Genomic DNA, 16,947 nt, shown 5'->3' with positions numbered 1-16,947 from the left:
TGCCCCCTTGTTCTGGACCCTCCCACCAGAGGAAATAGTTTTTCTCTATCTACCCTATCAAATCCCTAAATCATTTTGAAAACTTCAATTATATCACTCCTTAATGTTCGACACTCAAGGGAATAAAAGCCTAGTCTATGCAGCCTGTCCTTATAATTTAACCCTTTTAGCCCCAGTATCATTCTGGTGAATCTGCACTGCACTTCCTCCAAGGCCAATATATCCTTCCTGATGTGCGGTGCCCAGAACGGAATGCAGTACTCCAGGTGAGGTCTAACCAGAGCTCTGTACAGCTGTAACTTAACTTCCATCCCTTTGTACTCCAGCCCTTTTGAGATAAAAGGCCAACATTCCATTAGCCTTTTTAATTATTTTTTGTACCTGTCCAATAGCTTTTAGATTTACTTGACTTGGCCTCCGGGGAACATCTATTTCTCTTGGGCAGAGGTCAGTAAAATGGGATGGATTTCGACACATTCCCTTTGTTTCCCAAGGATTTCTGTGGCTTTCCAGGTTGGGGGTTAGAGCTGGGCCTACACCCACAATAGTTGCAGGCTCATTGCAGGCTTGCAAACAAGGCAGGAAGAGGTGTTCCTAGGACTTTGCTTGCTGGGCACCACAAGATCTGTGAGGACCTCCATCAGCGGCCATAAGGCCCTGATCTCGGGATTTCCTATCTCTTTTACCAGTGCCAGGCCCTGCCAGGGAGTGAGCTGGCATGGGGAGGGTGCTGGGCCAGGTTAATGGTCAAGAAAAGATACTCTCCTGGTCCTAAATAGGAGCATCTCACTTCAGGCCTGGAAATTCATATGATGGACTCTAAACAGGAAACAGCTAAATGGAACAGAAGGATTGTTTCTTATCCACAGTCTTGTGTAATTGTAGTGGGCTTGAATAGGCAGGGATTTGGTCCACTAGGGCTCTATATAAGTATCTTAACCCAGTGGACTATAGACTTGAATTGGTCACACAGTTGGGATTTATGTTGCTCTTTGATTTTGTTAATGATGTATTTGTTTTATAGACTCCAGGAAGGGAACTCTGACATTGACCAATCTCAGCAAGGAGATGTCTGGATTATACACTTGCAAATCTGCAAACTTAGTAGGGAATGCATCATGCTCAATACAATTGGATGTGATCATTTGTAAGTACTGTGGGGACGGGGTTAGTCTCTTTATAAATACCGGGGAAAATGGTGAATTTCGTAGATTCAAGACTATTGAGTGGACTTGGTGCTCTGTCCATCCAAGAACATGAACTTGTCATTTTTATAACTTAGCAATGTCTTAATAGAGTTTTGCCCCAAAAAAATGTAATCTCCTCTCAGTCTAGGGTGCCTTTCAAAGAAAGACTAGTTAGTATGAAGAAAAGGATTGCGAGGGCATTGGAGTGGATTGCTAGCCATCGCATGAGGGGAAGAGTGACTGTGCAGGGACTACTGGGGATGTCTGGTGCTGCCCCCCACCAGTTTCCCAACCCCCACCACCCCCTCACCCCAGGTTGGGTGGTGGTAGTGTAGGGATCAAAACCACAATACCTGGCAACATCAGATAACATGATGGGGAATACGCAGATGTTAAGCATTCATACAATAACATTGCAGATAGTAACCAGGCTTCTATCTCTCGCAGAATTCACAATTACTTATCAAATTTTAAATAAGTGATCCATTATTAGATTTACAATAAGCCCCTGACTATTTCTCTTGGTTTTTGTGATTTGAATACTGTCAAAAAAAAAATCATTTAAAAATGTTTCTTCTTTCCACAGCTAGTAATGCTGGGATTATTGCCGGAGCCATTATTGGAGTGTTCTTAGGAATGTGTTTGATTATTGCTATCGTTGTTTGCTTCTGCATGTATCAAAGGAAGAGAAAAGCAGAAAAGGAGGAAGATATAGCTAATGAGATAAAGTGAGTAATTGTGAGTCTCCAAGAGGCTCATCGGATCCTAGGACAAAGAAGCAAGCTGCTTCCTCTATTAGTTGGAGGATACATACAAGGGGCCTCATGACAGTTAGCAATTTCATGTGGGCAATAAAAGAAAAACAGATGGAAAAATGTTTAGATAGTAAGATTTCAATTGTAGGGGATTGCAGTTTCAATGTATAGCCTTGTACTGGAGGATCACTACATACGTTGCACTATAAATATGTTGCAGGCCTGTAGATACATTCGTTGTCCCCAGTAGTCATGGACTATCCCATTCATTCATTCATTCATTCAGACACACCAGAGTACCTTACTAGAAGATTGTAGGCACCTTTAACCTCACTGAATGATTTGTTGCTATTAATGTCCTGGTTACAGTAAAACTTTCACAAAAGATTTATACCACATTCTGCAAAAGACAGGATTCTAACTCTGGCAAAATCCCTGTACTGTGGAGCCACTGACCACTTTGGCTGCATCACTTCGACCAACACCCACCCAAGGTGGCCCTCTGGCAGCAAAGAAAATTGACACTGTGATATGACACTGTGCCCTTCAGTCATAGTGAGTCAAGAGTTGATCTGAATCGAAGCTGTATTGTTGTGAGTCTGTCTCCTCTCATAGAATCATAGAATAATACAGCACAGAAGGAGGCCATTCAGCCCACCGTGGCTCTTTGAAAGGGCCATCCAATTAGTCCCACTCCCCTGCTCTTTCCCCATAACCCTGCAAATTTTCCCTCTTCAATTCCCTTTTGAAAGTTATTATTGAGTCTGCTTTCACCACCCTTTCAGGGAGTGCATTCCAGATCACTCGCTGCATAACATTTGTTTTGCTTATGTCACCTCTGGTTCTTTTGCCTTGGTCATATTCACATTTTGACTCACTTATTGGCCCTGAGCTTTTTGGACATGGATTTTTTTTCTTTACAGTTTGTGATTCATGTAAGATGTTAAGAATGTTGCAATTGTTTTTCAATTTCTTGCATGAATTATAAGAATCCACATCTGAAAATCATGGGAAGAGTCAATGAATTGAGAAAGTTGCCCTTTAGTTGAATAGATAAATATGTCAAGTGGAATTTTCATACATTTTCATTTCTGAAATCTGAGTTCTGCTGTTAGGAAACAGAGGACAGAATGTTTGACCCATGAGATTTTCCTGTCCTTCCTCTTGACTCTTGGTGCCGTACATGGGAAGGTCCTGACCCAATGAAACTCTTAAACCGCCAGCTGAAAACACACGAGAGTGGCCTGGGGACTTGTCAATTGATTTTCTCCCCCACTCCTCTACACCACCCCCTCCCCTCCAATTCCTCCCGCACCTTACTAGCCTGTAGAAAGCACCTGGCCTACATCTGATAATTCCACCAAACAGCATGGGAATCAGCACCCCACTGCTCCACGGCTCAATGAATTGGAGCCCAATGTCCCATCAATCACAATTATTGATTTTTTTTAAAAAGGTTTCTGCGTAGCTCATTCATGTAGTGTGCTCATCAAAGTGAGAGGCTGAGGAATGAAACACTTTCCAATGTCAAGCAGTCAGTATCAGCTTCAAGCATTCCCAGGTCAAGCACAGCAGACTTAAAATGCTGAGTAAAGCTCCTCTACTCTGCTTTACGTGCTCTAGCCTGAATCTCAGAAGAATGCCTTCATCTGTACCAATACGACATTGTCATTTCCCACACCAACCATTGTTGCAGGCTCTTGAAGTGGAATTGTCAAATTTGGGTCACTTTTATAGTGTAAGTCTACACCCACTGTGGGCTGGGTTAAAACTGGCAGAAGTCATTTTACAGTCAGCAGAGAGAGAAAACCTTCATCATTTCATATTGGCCAGAAGTAGAACCCAAGGCCCAGCGATCAAAGGGCAGTGTGCCAACTCACTACACCACCCAGTCCCTTTTCAGATTATTTCTTTTGGATATGTAAGCATAGCATGGTACCTGGAGCGTATTAATGGTCATGATGAGATCAAATGAATTGGAGGCGAATGGTCATATCTGTGGAGGAAGTGTCTACTTGGACTGTTACGAAAAGAAGTCACTGATCATAAAATATATTTTTTTCACAGGGAGGACGCACAGGCACCAACAGGAAACACATGGGCTAACAATGGGAGCTCTGATATAATCTCTAAAAATGGCACGCTGTCATCAGTGAACAGCACCAGGCATGTATACAAACCTTATCCCACCAAGCCGTCACCTGACACTGCTTCAACCATCACTGCAACGGGTGTCAACAGCACTGAAAGTTACAAGCGCCTGAACAATGCCCAAAAATCGGAGGGCAATACCCTGACGAGAAGCTCATCTGGCCAGTCAGCGCCAGTTTACGTATCAACAAATAACACTCACTACTCTGGTCCTTCCCCTAAGTGGCAGAATGGAGCTCGGCCACAGGCACCCCGGCAGCCACCCACATTACCCTCGATGACACCATCAAACCTTGCCAGAATGGGGGCTGTGCCAGTCATGGTGCCAGCCCAGAGCCAAGCAGGATCGCTGGTGTAGGAGCAACTCGGCAGTAACCATGACGCATGGAAATCCTGCAATAACTTTACTTTGATGACCAAAGAATAGGGTTTCATACCTGAACAATTTATGGTGAAGTATTACAGATGTAACATTGGGCATAAACTGTGCTCTGAAGTCCTGCAACTACTTCTTGATACTTTTTCAACTAGAAACCTGAAATGAAAAATTTGGCCCAACTGCTGGACTGATGAGTAAATGGCCATTTCCAAACTATCTTTCCACTTGTACCTCAAGCATCACAGTAACTTGACACTGAATCTTTTATAGTACTAGCTGTGATTCTGACTATTCCTATCTTATCCCAGCTCTGTGCTTATATCCCTGTAGCCTCTCTGTTCAAAATATGGCAAGTTTTGAAGAAACTTAATCTAAAATTTTAGCTTTGCCCATACAAGGTGGTGGCTTGTAACATTCATCATTCCCCAATGAAGAGAAATCCAGACCTGTTTAACCCAGGAGAGATATGGTGGCTGATTTATATTACAGGTGGCAATGTATCTTTCTCTTCCAGTTATTTATCATTTTCTCCCTTGTGATAGTCTTTCTCTGAGTCATACAACATTCCTCGATGCGACAACAGTCAGGCGACCGGCTCCTCAACCTCTTATCAGTGTCACATCAGCTTTTGGGTGGTGCAAGAAGCCAACCTGGAGGGTGACTCCCTTTGGCTTGTATTCCCTGGATTGGCTTCTATTCCCTTGAGTATAAAAGATTGAGGGGTGCTCGGATCCAGGTGTTGCAAAATGTTGAAAGGATTCGATAGGGTAGATACAGAGAAATTATTTCCATTGATGGGGGGATCAAGAAAGGGGGGCTCTAATCTTAACTTTAGAGCTAGGCCATTGAGGAGGGAAATCAGGAAATACTTTTTTTACACAAAGTGTAGTATAAATCTAGAACTCTCCCCCAAAAGGCTGTGGATGCTGGGGTAATTGGAACTTTCAAGACTGAGATCGATGATTTTTGTTAGGTAAGGGTATCAAGGGATATGGAGCTAAGGTGGGAAAATGGAGTTGATGTACAGATCAGCCATGATCTAACTGAATTTTGGAGCAGGCTCGAGGGGCTGAAGGGCCTACTCCTGTTCCTATGTGTGATAGTTCAGCATTTGTTTGTGGGGAGCAGCCTGCCTAGATTTCAGTGGCTCCCAACAGAGGTAAATGCGAGATTTGGGAACTTGTTGTGTGGGACATGACAGAGATGGACTCTGGACCAACAGTGGGAGACCTTGAGAGCTTCTCGGAATGATGTGGATAATTGCTTACTCCCCAGTTATATTTTGACTGCAATTTGTGGCCTGTATCTGCCAACTTGTTTCAATGACATTTTCATGAACTTAATTATTCAGTTTCCCCACAATCTATGGTGGAGACATAATACCTGATATAAACAGAGTGCACACCGGGGACATGTAAATACCCAATTCATCCACCATGACAAACTATTCTGAGATTTTTTTAGAATAGCAGATTGCATTCCATGAATAACCATGCTTTCCAGTGCTAATTTATTAAGCAAAATGCCAAGTAAAATTTCCTTTAGTTTTCTAAGCCACAAAAATCATGGCTTAAAAGTTCCACCTTGCGATATTAACTGCTGAACATTTAATGCATTTATCTGAAATCCCTCTCTGGTATTTAAGGGGAGGCGCTAACCTATTTAATATAAAACTTCACTGCTAATATAGAGACGAGGGGGTAATTTTAATCCCCCAGGGTGGGTGGGGGGTTTGCAACCCAACCCCAACCCACCCACTTCCTGTTTTAAGGGAGGCGGGTTGGGGGCAGGCAACTAACTCGCTCTCAGGAGGCAGGTCGTCACTAAAATATTTTAAGGAGGCTGCGTGCCTGCAATTTAACTTGACTTTTAGTTTGAACTCCTGGGGCTGGGTTTTTCTGGGCTTTGGGAAACCCGGCAGCTGAAGGGAGGCGTGAAAGGCCGGGTCCATCATGTAAGTGCCTTTATAGCACTTGTGGGCCAGGAGGAGCAGGAGTGCTTCCCCCGGCCCACCAAACTTGCTCCATGTGATCGGACCCCTGCAATCGGCCGATCCCTCCCTCTGTGATTGGCCCACCTTGATGTCCGACTTACCTCTGTTCTGCTCCCCAGCTGCCTTCCTGCCTGACAGCCAGACTGTCAATTTGGCTGGCCGCGGGCAGGAAACTGATTTGAGAAATTTAAAGCAAGTCCTGCTATTAAATTTGGCAGGACTTCCGGGAAACCCGTATTTCCCACCTACCCCCCCACCCACTCCCCCCCGCAATCTTCCCACCTCTCCGTTATTATCGAGGCCAAGAATTCAGATGTACATGTAAAACATTCATCCTAGTATTCCACATAAACTTTTGAGGGTCTATATTCATTATATCTGTAAGACAGTGTATTAACTGCCATTGAAACCCTACTGTCAACTGATTGACAGTATTGCAACTGTCTAACTACAATTGTAGGGGACAAACTGCTTTGTTTGCTGCTGCAGAGATGCAGCAAACATGTTTTTTTTAACACAAAGCAAAATACTGCAGATGCTGTAAATCTGAAATATAAACAGAAAATGCTGGAAACACTCAGCAGGTCAGGCAACATCTGTGGAGAGAGGAAGGTAGGGTTAATGTTTCAGGTCTGCAGCCTCCTCTGTCCTGAAGCATTAACCTTACTTGCCTCTCTCCACAGTTGCTGCCTGACCTGATTTCCAGCATTTTCTGTTTTTATTTCTTTTTGAACATATTTACCATGTTGCTACATATACTAACCACAGTATTTATTCCCTCTCCTTTTTGTGTTTTTTTTAACCTTCTTGTAGTGTTATGTGAAATCTCCCGGTAAACCTTTATGGCAGTAATACCTCCCGTTACTGCGGGTTAGCAAACATTGAACAGAAGTAGTGAAAGAAAGGAACTTTCATTAGTGAAACTCCATTGGGAATACCCCAATTATTATTTTTTTCCTAAATAGCAAAAACTAAAAATAGCTGGGAAGATGTTCAAAGTTGTAGCACTCTCCAAACACACTCGTTAACTATGACACTTATTTATATGGCGGATGATGATAGCCTTATAAGGGTCAGTATGTACATAGAGTTAAAAAAAAGCTAACTTCACCACAGCCTGATGTGAAAGTAAGTGAAAGAAACCAGTGCAGAGGTTACTCGCAAATAAGCTTGCCAGAGACTCTTCTCTCTAAAGTAATGGAGAAGATTCCTTATAAATTGTGAGCTCTTCCATCATGTCATGTAACAAGACACTCCCCAAATGCATTCCCATATAAAAAAGATACCAAAAGACATGTAGGATGTGAGAGCACAAGATAGGCTTAGATGAAGATGATACCGGAACTGAGAGGTTATACCTATCAGGAAAGATTGAACAGGCTGGGACTCTTTTCTCTGGAAAAGAGAAGACTCAGGGTGACCTGATAGAGGTCTTTAAGATTATGAAAAGGGTAGATGTAGAGAAAAGGTTTCCACTTGCGGGGGGCACTAGAACCAGGGGCCATAAATATAAGAAAGTCACTAATAAATCCAATAGAGAATTCAGGAGAAACTTCTTTACCCAGAGAGTGGTTGGAATGTGGAACTCGCTACCACAAGGATTAGATGGGTGAATGGCATAGATGCATTTAAGGGGATGCTAGATAAACACGAGAGAGAAAGGAATAGAAGAATATGCTGAATGGATTAGATGAAGTAGGGAGGGAGGAGGCTCATGTGGAGCATAAATACCGGCATGGACCTGTTGGGCCGATTGGCCTGTTTCTGTGCTGTGCATTCTATGTAATTTTATGTAAGATGGACCTTCTGCACATTTGATCTCATCCGTTCAGAACATCAATGCTACTGTCTTTCCATCACAACTTTCAACTGTTTCTTAACTGAGTTCAGTGTCCTGGTCTCTACCACCTTTCCTAGCAACATGCTCTGCCCATTGATCACCCTTTGCGCAAAGAGATATTTTATGCAGCCACAGGGAAGATCCTGGAAAAGCCTTGTACAAAAGGTGCTATTGTTCTGTTGTCGAGCTACTTTTCTTTTCCTCCTTCGAAGTGGACAATTCATTTCAACAGATTCTAGGAAGGACATTTATGATGGGGACACTGTTTGCAATTGATAATTAAACCATCCATACCTTGTAACAGCTTAAGCTGTTAACACAATGCTTCCCTTTTTATACTGGAGTTAATCATTCAGACATTTTGGTTTTGGCTAGATGATTAATTGATTTGTTTAAATTTGCATATTCAAATCAGGCCCTCAAATTTTTATAAACCTTTTATCCCCCCCCCCCCCGCCAAACTCCCCCAACTGACCTCTGACAAGTTAATTCATAGCTGGAGAAGGCTACCAGAGGAATCTGACGTTTAAGCACAAAGCAAGGTAAAGCCATTTCCAAATAAACAGTTAGAGGTGCCCCATCAGGAAGTGTGTGATTTGAGAGGAAGGATATTGTTATTGGATTAACGAGGCTGCTCCTCAGTCAGAGCTGACCACGAACCTGCTGCAGCTGATGCCCAAAGATACAAATCCTACGGAAGCTACCAGACATACAAACTGTAGCAGCTCTTGCCGTTATCAGAGAAAGCAGTCAAGCTCTCGGAAACTCCATTGATCCTCCTACACTTCCTTCAGGAAAACTTCCACTAGAGAACGCCTTGACATTAATAGGAACATTGCCACGTTCATGCACTGCCTCAGATCTACCAGTATAAAGAGTGTTTTTTTCCATTTTAGTTGCTATCCTAATGGCTCTCCTCATCAATAAGGATTTGTGCGCTAGCTGAACAAATACCCTCAGCTTAAAATGATTGTATGTTTATATCTGGAAATTGTGTTTACAGAAAGCTTCTTACAATTGTGTTTCACAACATATCTGTGGTGTCTTTTAAAAGGTAATTTTTGGCCTGCATCAAGATAGGTATTCTCATTTCCCCAAGGAGCATAGGCTATAGCCTCTTGTTCTCTTTCCGAACCCTCCCACAGTGTTGCAGTGGAGAAGAGTTGAGTGAGCATGCTCATTTTGGCGTAGATTTTAATTTTCACTTGCCCGGGTGGAAAACATTAAAGTTGATGGAAAGGGTTTAATGGGCAGCCGATCCATGACTGCCAGGATGAGTCGTTAAACCGAGGCCCTGTCTGCCCTCTCAGTTGGAGGTCAAAGATCTGGCGGCACTATTTCAAAGAAGAGCATGGAAGTTCTCCCTGGTGTCCTGGCCAATATTTATCCCTCAACCAACTTTGATGCCTATTTAAGAAATGCTACTTTCAAGCCTCAGACTACATTGGGTTAACTTGAGGTCTGAGGGTAAATTATTCTGGACTGGAACCTTACCTGCCATGATGTATGAAAAACAAGGAGGGATAAGGACTATTTGCTTCATCAATCCTGTCCCATCCAGACATAGAATCATAGAATCTTACAGCATAGAAGGAGTCCATTCGGCACATCATGCCTGTGCCAGCTCTTTGAAAGAGCTATCCAATTAGTCCCGCTCACCTGCTCTTTCCCCATAACCCTGCAATTTTCTCCCCTTCAAGTATTTATCCATTTCCCTTTTGAAAGTTACTATTGAATCTACTTCCACCACCCGTTCAGGCAGTGCATTCCAGATCATAACAACTCACCTCTGGTTCTTTTGCCTTGGTCATATTCACATTTTGACTCACTTATTGGCCCTGAGCTTTTTGAACATGGATTTTTTTCTTTACAGCTTGCAATTCATGTAAGAAATTAAGAATGTTGCAATTGTTTTTCAATTTCTTGCATGAGTTATAAGAATCCATATCTGAAAATCATGGGAAGAGTCAATGAATTGAGAAAGTTGCCCTTTAGTTGTATAAATAAATAAGCCAAGTGGAATTTTCTTCCTTTTTTTTTCTGAAATCTGGAAACAGAGGACAGAATGTTTGATCCATGAGATTTTCCTGTCTTTCCTCATGACTCTTGGTGCCGTACATCAGCCTGACTGAAAGGGTGGGAAGGCCCTGAACCAATGAAACTCTTAAACCGCCAGCTGAAAACACATGAGAGTGGCCTGGGCACTTGTCAATTGATTCTCTTCCCCCCTCCTATTCCTCCCCCCCAACTCCTCCTGCACCTTACTAGCCTGTAGAAAGCAGCTGGCCTACATCTGATAATTCTACAGAACAGCATGGGAAATTTTTACATGCAACAGACATCTCCGATTGCTAGTGTTTGATGGGAGCTCAGTGGCTGAAGCTTTCTTTGGGCACTAGGCAACAGTGGCACTGCTCGGACACTCGGTGTCCGGACGCTGCTCGGACACTCGGTGACGGGGACACTGCTCGGACACTCGGTGTCCGGACGCTGCTCGGACATTCTGTGACGGGGACACTGCTCGGACATTCGGTGACTGGGACGCTGCTCGGACACTCGGTGACTGGGACATTGCTCGGACACTCGGTGACTAGGACGCTGCTCGGACACTCGGCGACCGGGTCGCTGCTCGGACACTCGGTGACCGGGACGCTGCTCGGACACTCGGTGACTAGGACGCTGCTCGGACACTCGGCGACCGGGTCGCTGCTCGGACACTCGGTGATCAGGACGCTGCTCGGACACTCGGTGACCGGGACGCTGCTCGGACACTCGGCGATCAGGACGCTGCTCGGACACTCGGCGACCGGGTCGCTGCTCGGACACTCGGTGATCAGGACGCTGCTCGGACACTCGGTGACTGGGACGCTGCTCAGACACTCGGTGACTGGGACGCTGCTCAGACACTCGGTGACTGGGACGCTGCTCAGACACTCGGTGACTGGGACGCTGCTCGGACACTCGGTGACCGGGACGCTGCTCGGACACTCGGTGATCAGGACGCTGCTCGGACACTTGGTGACTGGGACGCTGCTCAGACACTCGGTGACTGGGACGCTGCTCAGACACTCGGTGACTGGGACGCTGCTCGGACACTCGCTGTCTGGGACACTGCTCGGACACTCGGTGACTGGGACGCTGCTCGGACACTCGGTGATCAGGACGCTGCTCGGACACTCGGTGATCAGGACGCTGCTCGGACACTCGGTGATCAGGACGCTGCTCGGACACTCGGTGACCGGGACACTGCTCGGACACTCGCTGTCTGGGACACTGCTCGGACACTCGGTGATCAGGACGCTGCTCGGACACTCGGTGACCGGGACACTGCTCGGACACTCGCTGTCTGGGACACTGCTCGGACACTCGGTGATCAGGACGCTGCTCGGACACTCGGTGATCAGGACGCTGCTCGGACACTCAGTGACTGGAACACGGTTCGGCGTTTTGAGCACTGTTCAGACACTCCAGTTGCATTAAGGGGAGGTCCTTCATTTGCCTGATTTTTGAGCCTTGCACACACAGTTTGTGCTTTCAGCACACTACATGCTAGCCTGCCACCTTCTAATGCGCTGAGGGCTTTTGGCTTGTTATGGGCCCAAATATTCAGGATGCCTTCCATAATTTCATCAGCCCCACTTAATCACTTACGTTTTCAGTCAAGCAGTCATCAGCTTTAATGCCAACACTTCAAACATCATCTAAAATTAAATGGCAATCTTTTGCACAAAATAAGGACTGTGCAATGGGCTGTGCACGTTCACAAGGAACATGGGAAGCTGAAGCAGCCAGCATTAACGGTGTGAGGATATGGCCTGTGTTGAGTCCGTGTGTGTAACTGTGAGACAGAGAGAGAGATGGGGCTCAGCACTAAAGGAATGTGAGTTTGTGGCTCTGTACTGACTATGTGAGCATGACTGTGTCTGTTTCAGAGAACGTGTTTAAATTGCCCTAGATAGTGACTATATGAGAGAAATAGAGTACAGACGGGGTAAACGACAAGGCTGCCAACATCAGTGAAGCGTCAGGAGTTTGATTTCATGATCAAAAGTGTGAGACATGTTGAAAGCCATTCAAACACATGGAGCTGTGGTTATTTTTAAGAGTGACATTTTAAAATCCAAATGGATGAGGTTCATTTCAAATGACTGAAGCTTGAGCGACCTGGAACTGACGACACTCATAGGTGAATCCAATGGTTAACAGGTGGTTGTATCTAATCATATACTGATAAGTGCATCAGAGAGGAAGGGAGGACGAGCTCGCAGTGATAGTGTGTGATGGGGGTGGAAAGAGTTCTGTTGCGCAGTCATAGTATATGACTGTTGGTGTGGGAGGGGAGGGAGTTTGAGTCTACACTGTACCTTTACTGGCCTTTACTGTGACTGGAAAAGACTTATGAAAATTTGGAGAACTGTAACAGGAAACAAAGGGTAAAAGTCGATAGATGTCTTTGCAAATGGAAATCTGTTTCCAGTGGTGTGCCACAGGGCTCAGTGCTGGGTCCCTTGCTGTTTGTGGTACATATTATTGATTTGGACTTGAATGTAGGGGGCATGATTGGCAAATTTGCAGACGACACAACAATTGGCCGTGTAGTTGATAGTGAAGAGGATAGTTGTAGACTCCAAGAAGATATCAATGGGTTGGTGGAGTAGGCGGAAAAGTGACAAATGGAGTTCAACCTGGAGAAGTGTGAGGTAATGCACTTAGGGAGGGCAAACAGTAAAAGGGAATACGCAGTAAATGGGAATATATTGAGAGGGGTAGAGAAAGTGAGAGACCTTGGAGTGCATGTGCACAGGTCCCTGAAGGTGGCAGTACAGGTAGATAAGGTTGTGAAGAAGGCATACGGAATGCTCTCCGTTATTAGCCGAGGTATAGAATAAAAAAGCAGGGATGTAATGATGGAACTGTATAAAACGCTGGTAAGGCCACAGCTGGAGTATTGTGCGCAGTTCTGGTCACCACATTACAGGAAGGACATAATTGCTCTGGAGAGAGTGCAGAGAAGATTTACAAGAATGTTGCCAGGGCTTGAAAATTGCAGCTACGAGGAGAGATTGGATTGGCTGGGGTTGTTTTCCTTGGAGCAGAGGAGGCTGAGGGGAGACTTGATTGAGGTGTACAAAATTATGAGGGGGCCTAGATAGACAGGAAGTACTTGTTTCCCCTAGCGGAGAGTTCAAGAACTAGCGGACAGAGATTTAAGCTGATTGGCGGAAGGATTAGAGGAGACATGAGGAAAAACTTTTTTACCCAGAGGGTGGTGGGTGTATGGAATTCGCTGCCCGAATTGGTGGTAGAGGCAGGGACCCTCAACTCTTTTAAAAAGTACCTGGACCTGCACCTAAGCTGTAAGCTGCAGAGCTATAGACCGGGTGCTGGAAGGTGGGATTAGAATGGGCGCCTGGTTGTTCTTCGAGCCAGCACGGAAACGATGGGCCGAATTGCCCCCTTCTGTGCGGTATCTTTTCTATGGTTCTAAGGTTCTATGAATGCTTTCACAGATGATTTGAAAAAGCAATTTTCTACAGATAGCTAATGCCAAATATTCTCAAGTTGAATTAATGAAGGCAACAAATCAATTCCTCTAATTTACAAAAAAATTCTTCAAGCAGAAGTTTAAAAAAAATCATAGTTATATTCTTCACTTCAATCCCTGGCCTGTGATTTCCTGCCCGTTGAAATTAAGGGATGAAAAATCAGGGGCTGGACGGGTGTGCAATTCCACGATTATGTGCATTGGTAGCATGAAGCAGGAAAGTCCCCCCTTCCTGCTAATAGTGACATAGTACTACATGAAATTACAACACAGAAACAGATCTTTCGGCCCAACCGTTGGTGTTTATCCCCCACATGAGCAATAGTTCTAATCTCGTGTGTCTTCCCTGTTTCCCTATCCCTTTATTCCCTTCTCCTTCAAGCACCTACACAACGTACTCTTAAATGTTGACATGGTCTCTGCTTCAATCATTAACTTTGATAGTGCATTCCACAGCCTCCAAACACTGTAAAATAAAAGTTTCACCTACTCTCTGTCCTAAATTGCTTGAATCTGTGTCCCCTTCAGTCCAGACCCCTCAACCACTGGAAACAGTCTGTTCCTATTTACTCTGTCCCATCCCTTCATAATTCACAAGTGTCGGTAAGGACTGGATATGAATAGTCAAGAGAAAGTAATGCTAGAACTTCCTATGTTAATTCAGTGATCTCTGTCCAGCTGCTCTGGTTAGTGGAACCAGAGAAGAATTGTTACCTGCAAAGAGACACTGAATATTCCTAAATTCCTAGTAAAGGATTTTATCCCAGATACCACCAACCAGTGTTGATTCAGTGTCTGTTCAGCTGTATATCACTGTGCTCTTTACTTGAAGGTTGTAATGATAATTGGGGTCAATTAGCCCACAAAACCTGGGCCTTATCTCACTGCTATAATATAATGTAAAGCCACAGGCGAATAAAACTGCCAGGAAAACTATTTGTGATCCTGCCAGTGTCCTGTTTGTGGGACTACACTTGATTGGATCTAATTTTATCATTCTTACCAGAGAGTGTTCCTTGGGGAGTAATTGAAATCTTTACTGGAATTTTAATTGAAAGCAAAAGATCAAGGCTAAGGCCAGCAGTGCAGGACAGGTTGAAAAGAGGTGAGGTAAATCGGTAAGTCATTAGATTATGCCAAGCTTTAAAAGCCCATAAGTTGTAGGAGGCCTGGAGAACTTGAAAGCAGGGGAGAGGATTTCCACAGTTTTGAGATACTGGGGAAATATTTATCCTGCATTTCACTGACCAGAGTTATAAAAGTGGTTATATTTTTAATATCTGCTAGTTATATTTAGACATGTAGCCCGACTTATATATGTACAGATCAAACTGTGAGCTGTCAAGGATCAAGCAACCATTAGCACATCCAGGAACAGTGTCTGAGCAAAGACAGTGAGATATCAAGCGCCAGAAGAAACAACCTTGGAACCTGATGAGCGAGGCGAATTTTTACTACAACAACAACAACCTGCATTTTTATAGCGCCTTTAACGTAGTAAAAAGTCCCAAGGCGCTTCACAGGAGCGTAATCAGACAAAATATGACACCGAGCCACACAAGGAGATATTAGGACAGGTGACCAAAAGCTTGATCAAAGAGGTAGATTTTAAGGAGTGTCGTAAAGGAGGGGAGAGAGGCAGAGAGGTTTAGGGAGGGAACATCAGAGCTTAGGGCCTAGACAGCTGACGGCACGGCTTCACGTGTCCTATTTTAAAAAGGACAAGAAAGGAAATCTACGTATTTTTAAAAATCATAAATATGCAGGAAAATTCAGGAGGTAAGAAAAAAAAATGAACCATTGCTCCTACACTAAGGGATTTTGCACTTGTACATGAATGATACTATTAACCTGAGGCCGATCACTCAGCAATGCTTGACAACTGTTGCACTCTACTTGTTGGACTCTGTTTCATACCATCAGGATGGATTTATGTACAGTGAGTTTGACAAATGTTAGTCACATTTTTATCAATAGCTTTTTTTTTCTGTACATGATAGTTTATTGATATTTGTACTTAACGGAAAAGCTTTAAGACAAACTTGACTGGACTTGTCCCGTGTGAACTTTGAAGGATGCGGGATCCTTGTTATTTTGATATTCCTGCATGCCTCTCTTGAAATGGATAAGAATGATTTGTAATAAAGTTTATCAGATTTCTATTTGTGAATTGGATTATTTGTTCAGTCTTACATTACAAACGCTGATATCGTTGCTGATCAGATTGCTACCGATTGAGTTTCCCAACACCGGTTTCTTGAGTGAATTGGACCATGTCTCTTATGAACTGTAACCTGCATCTTTATTCTCATAGCCCAGGCCTAACCATTAACCCCCGATCATGTTAACTTGCATAGTGGTGAAAATGTAGAATGTCCAGTGTATCTCCTGTGAAATTACAACAAGGTTTGATAACTTTTGTACAGACTAAACGAATGAACTTACATCTAAAAATGATTGATAAAACATAGACATGGAATAAACGCACACAAGGAAAGAGTATGGCATCTCTGGGAGGGCAGAGGTCATGCTCCACCAGAGATGTGTCCCTATTTTATTTGTGGGGGTGGAACAGAAATCCTAGGCCGTAGTGTCCAGTCCGCCATTTTGTAATTAACAAGGGCGAAGCCTCCATTTTAAGCCCTAGATATTTAATAAATTATATGAAACCAAAGATATTAATTATTATTTTTGTTGCAAGAATTTCCACTGAAAATATAACTGTAGGGCTTTTTACACACAGATATTGGACGATGTTGGTGTTTAGTAGATTTCCAATAAATCTTTAAGTCTTAAGATAAACCATAAACAGCCATGGACAACTAAAGAGGTAAGGGACAGTATAAGACATAAGGAAAGGACATACAAAAAGGCAAAAAATGGCACAGATCCTGGTGAATGGGAAAGATACAAAGATCAACAAAGGGTCACAAAACAGATAATGAGAGCTACAAAAAGAGAGTATGAAAAGAAACTTGCAAGGGATATCAAAACCAATACGAAGAACTTTTATAGTTATATTAGGAAAAAGAGGGTGGTCAGGAGCAGTGTTGGCCCCTTAAAAACTGAAATTGGGGATATTGTCATTGACAATGGG

General features: G+C 43.8%; 1 protein-coding gene across 1 annotated transcript in view; it reads left to right on the top strand.

Annotated features, from left to right (window-relative positions):
- Positions 1 to 16,012, top strand: part of esama (endothelial cell adhesion molecule a) — a 116,996-nt gene extending 100,984 nt beyond the window's left edge. The window contains exons 5-7 of the mRNA XM_067971046.1: positions 1,025 to 1,147; positions 1,774 to 1,915; positions 4,010 to 16,012. Of these exons, the coding sequence (XP_067827147.1) occupies positions 1,025 to 1,147; positions 1,774 to 1,915; positions 4,010 to 4,451 (707 nt within the window). The 3' untranslated portion in view covers positions 4,452 to 16,012. The remainder of the gene's footprint in view (positions 1 to 1,024; positions 1,148 to 1,773; positions 1,916 to 4,009) is intronic.
- The last annotated feature ends 935 nt before the right edge of the window (positions 16,013 to 16,947 follow it).

This window comes from Heptranchias perlo, chromosome 33 (genome assembly GCF_035084215.1).
Source record: "Heptranchias perlo isolate sHepPer1 chromosome 33, sHepPer1.hap1, whole genome shotgun sequence".
Taxonomy (NCBI): domain Eukaryota; kingdom Metazoa; phylum Chordata; class Chondrichthyes; order Hexanchiformes; family Hexanchidae; genus Heptranchias; species Heptranchias perlo.
The sequence above is the reverse complement of the archived record's forward strand: the minus strand, read 5'-3'. Positions and strand labels throughout refer to the sequence as shown.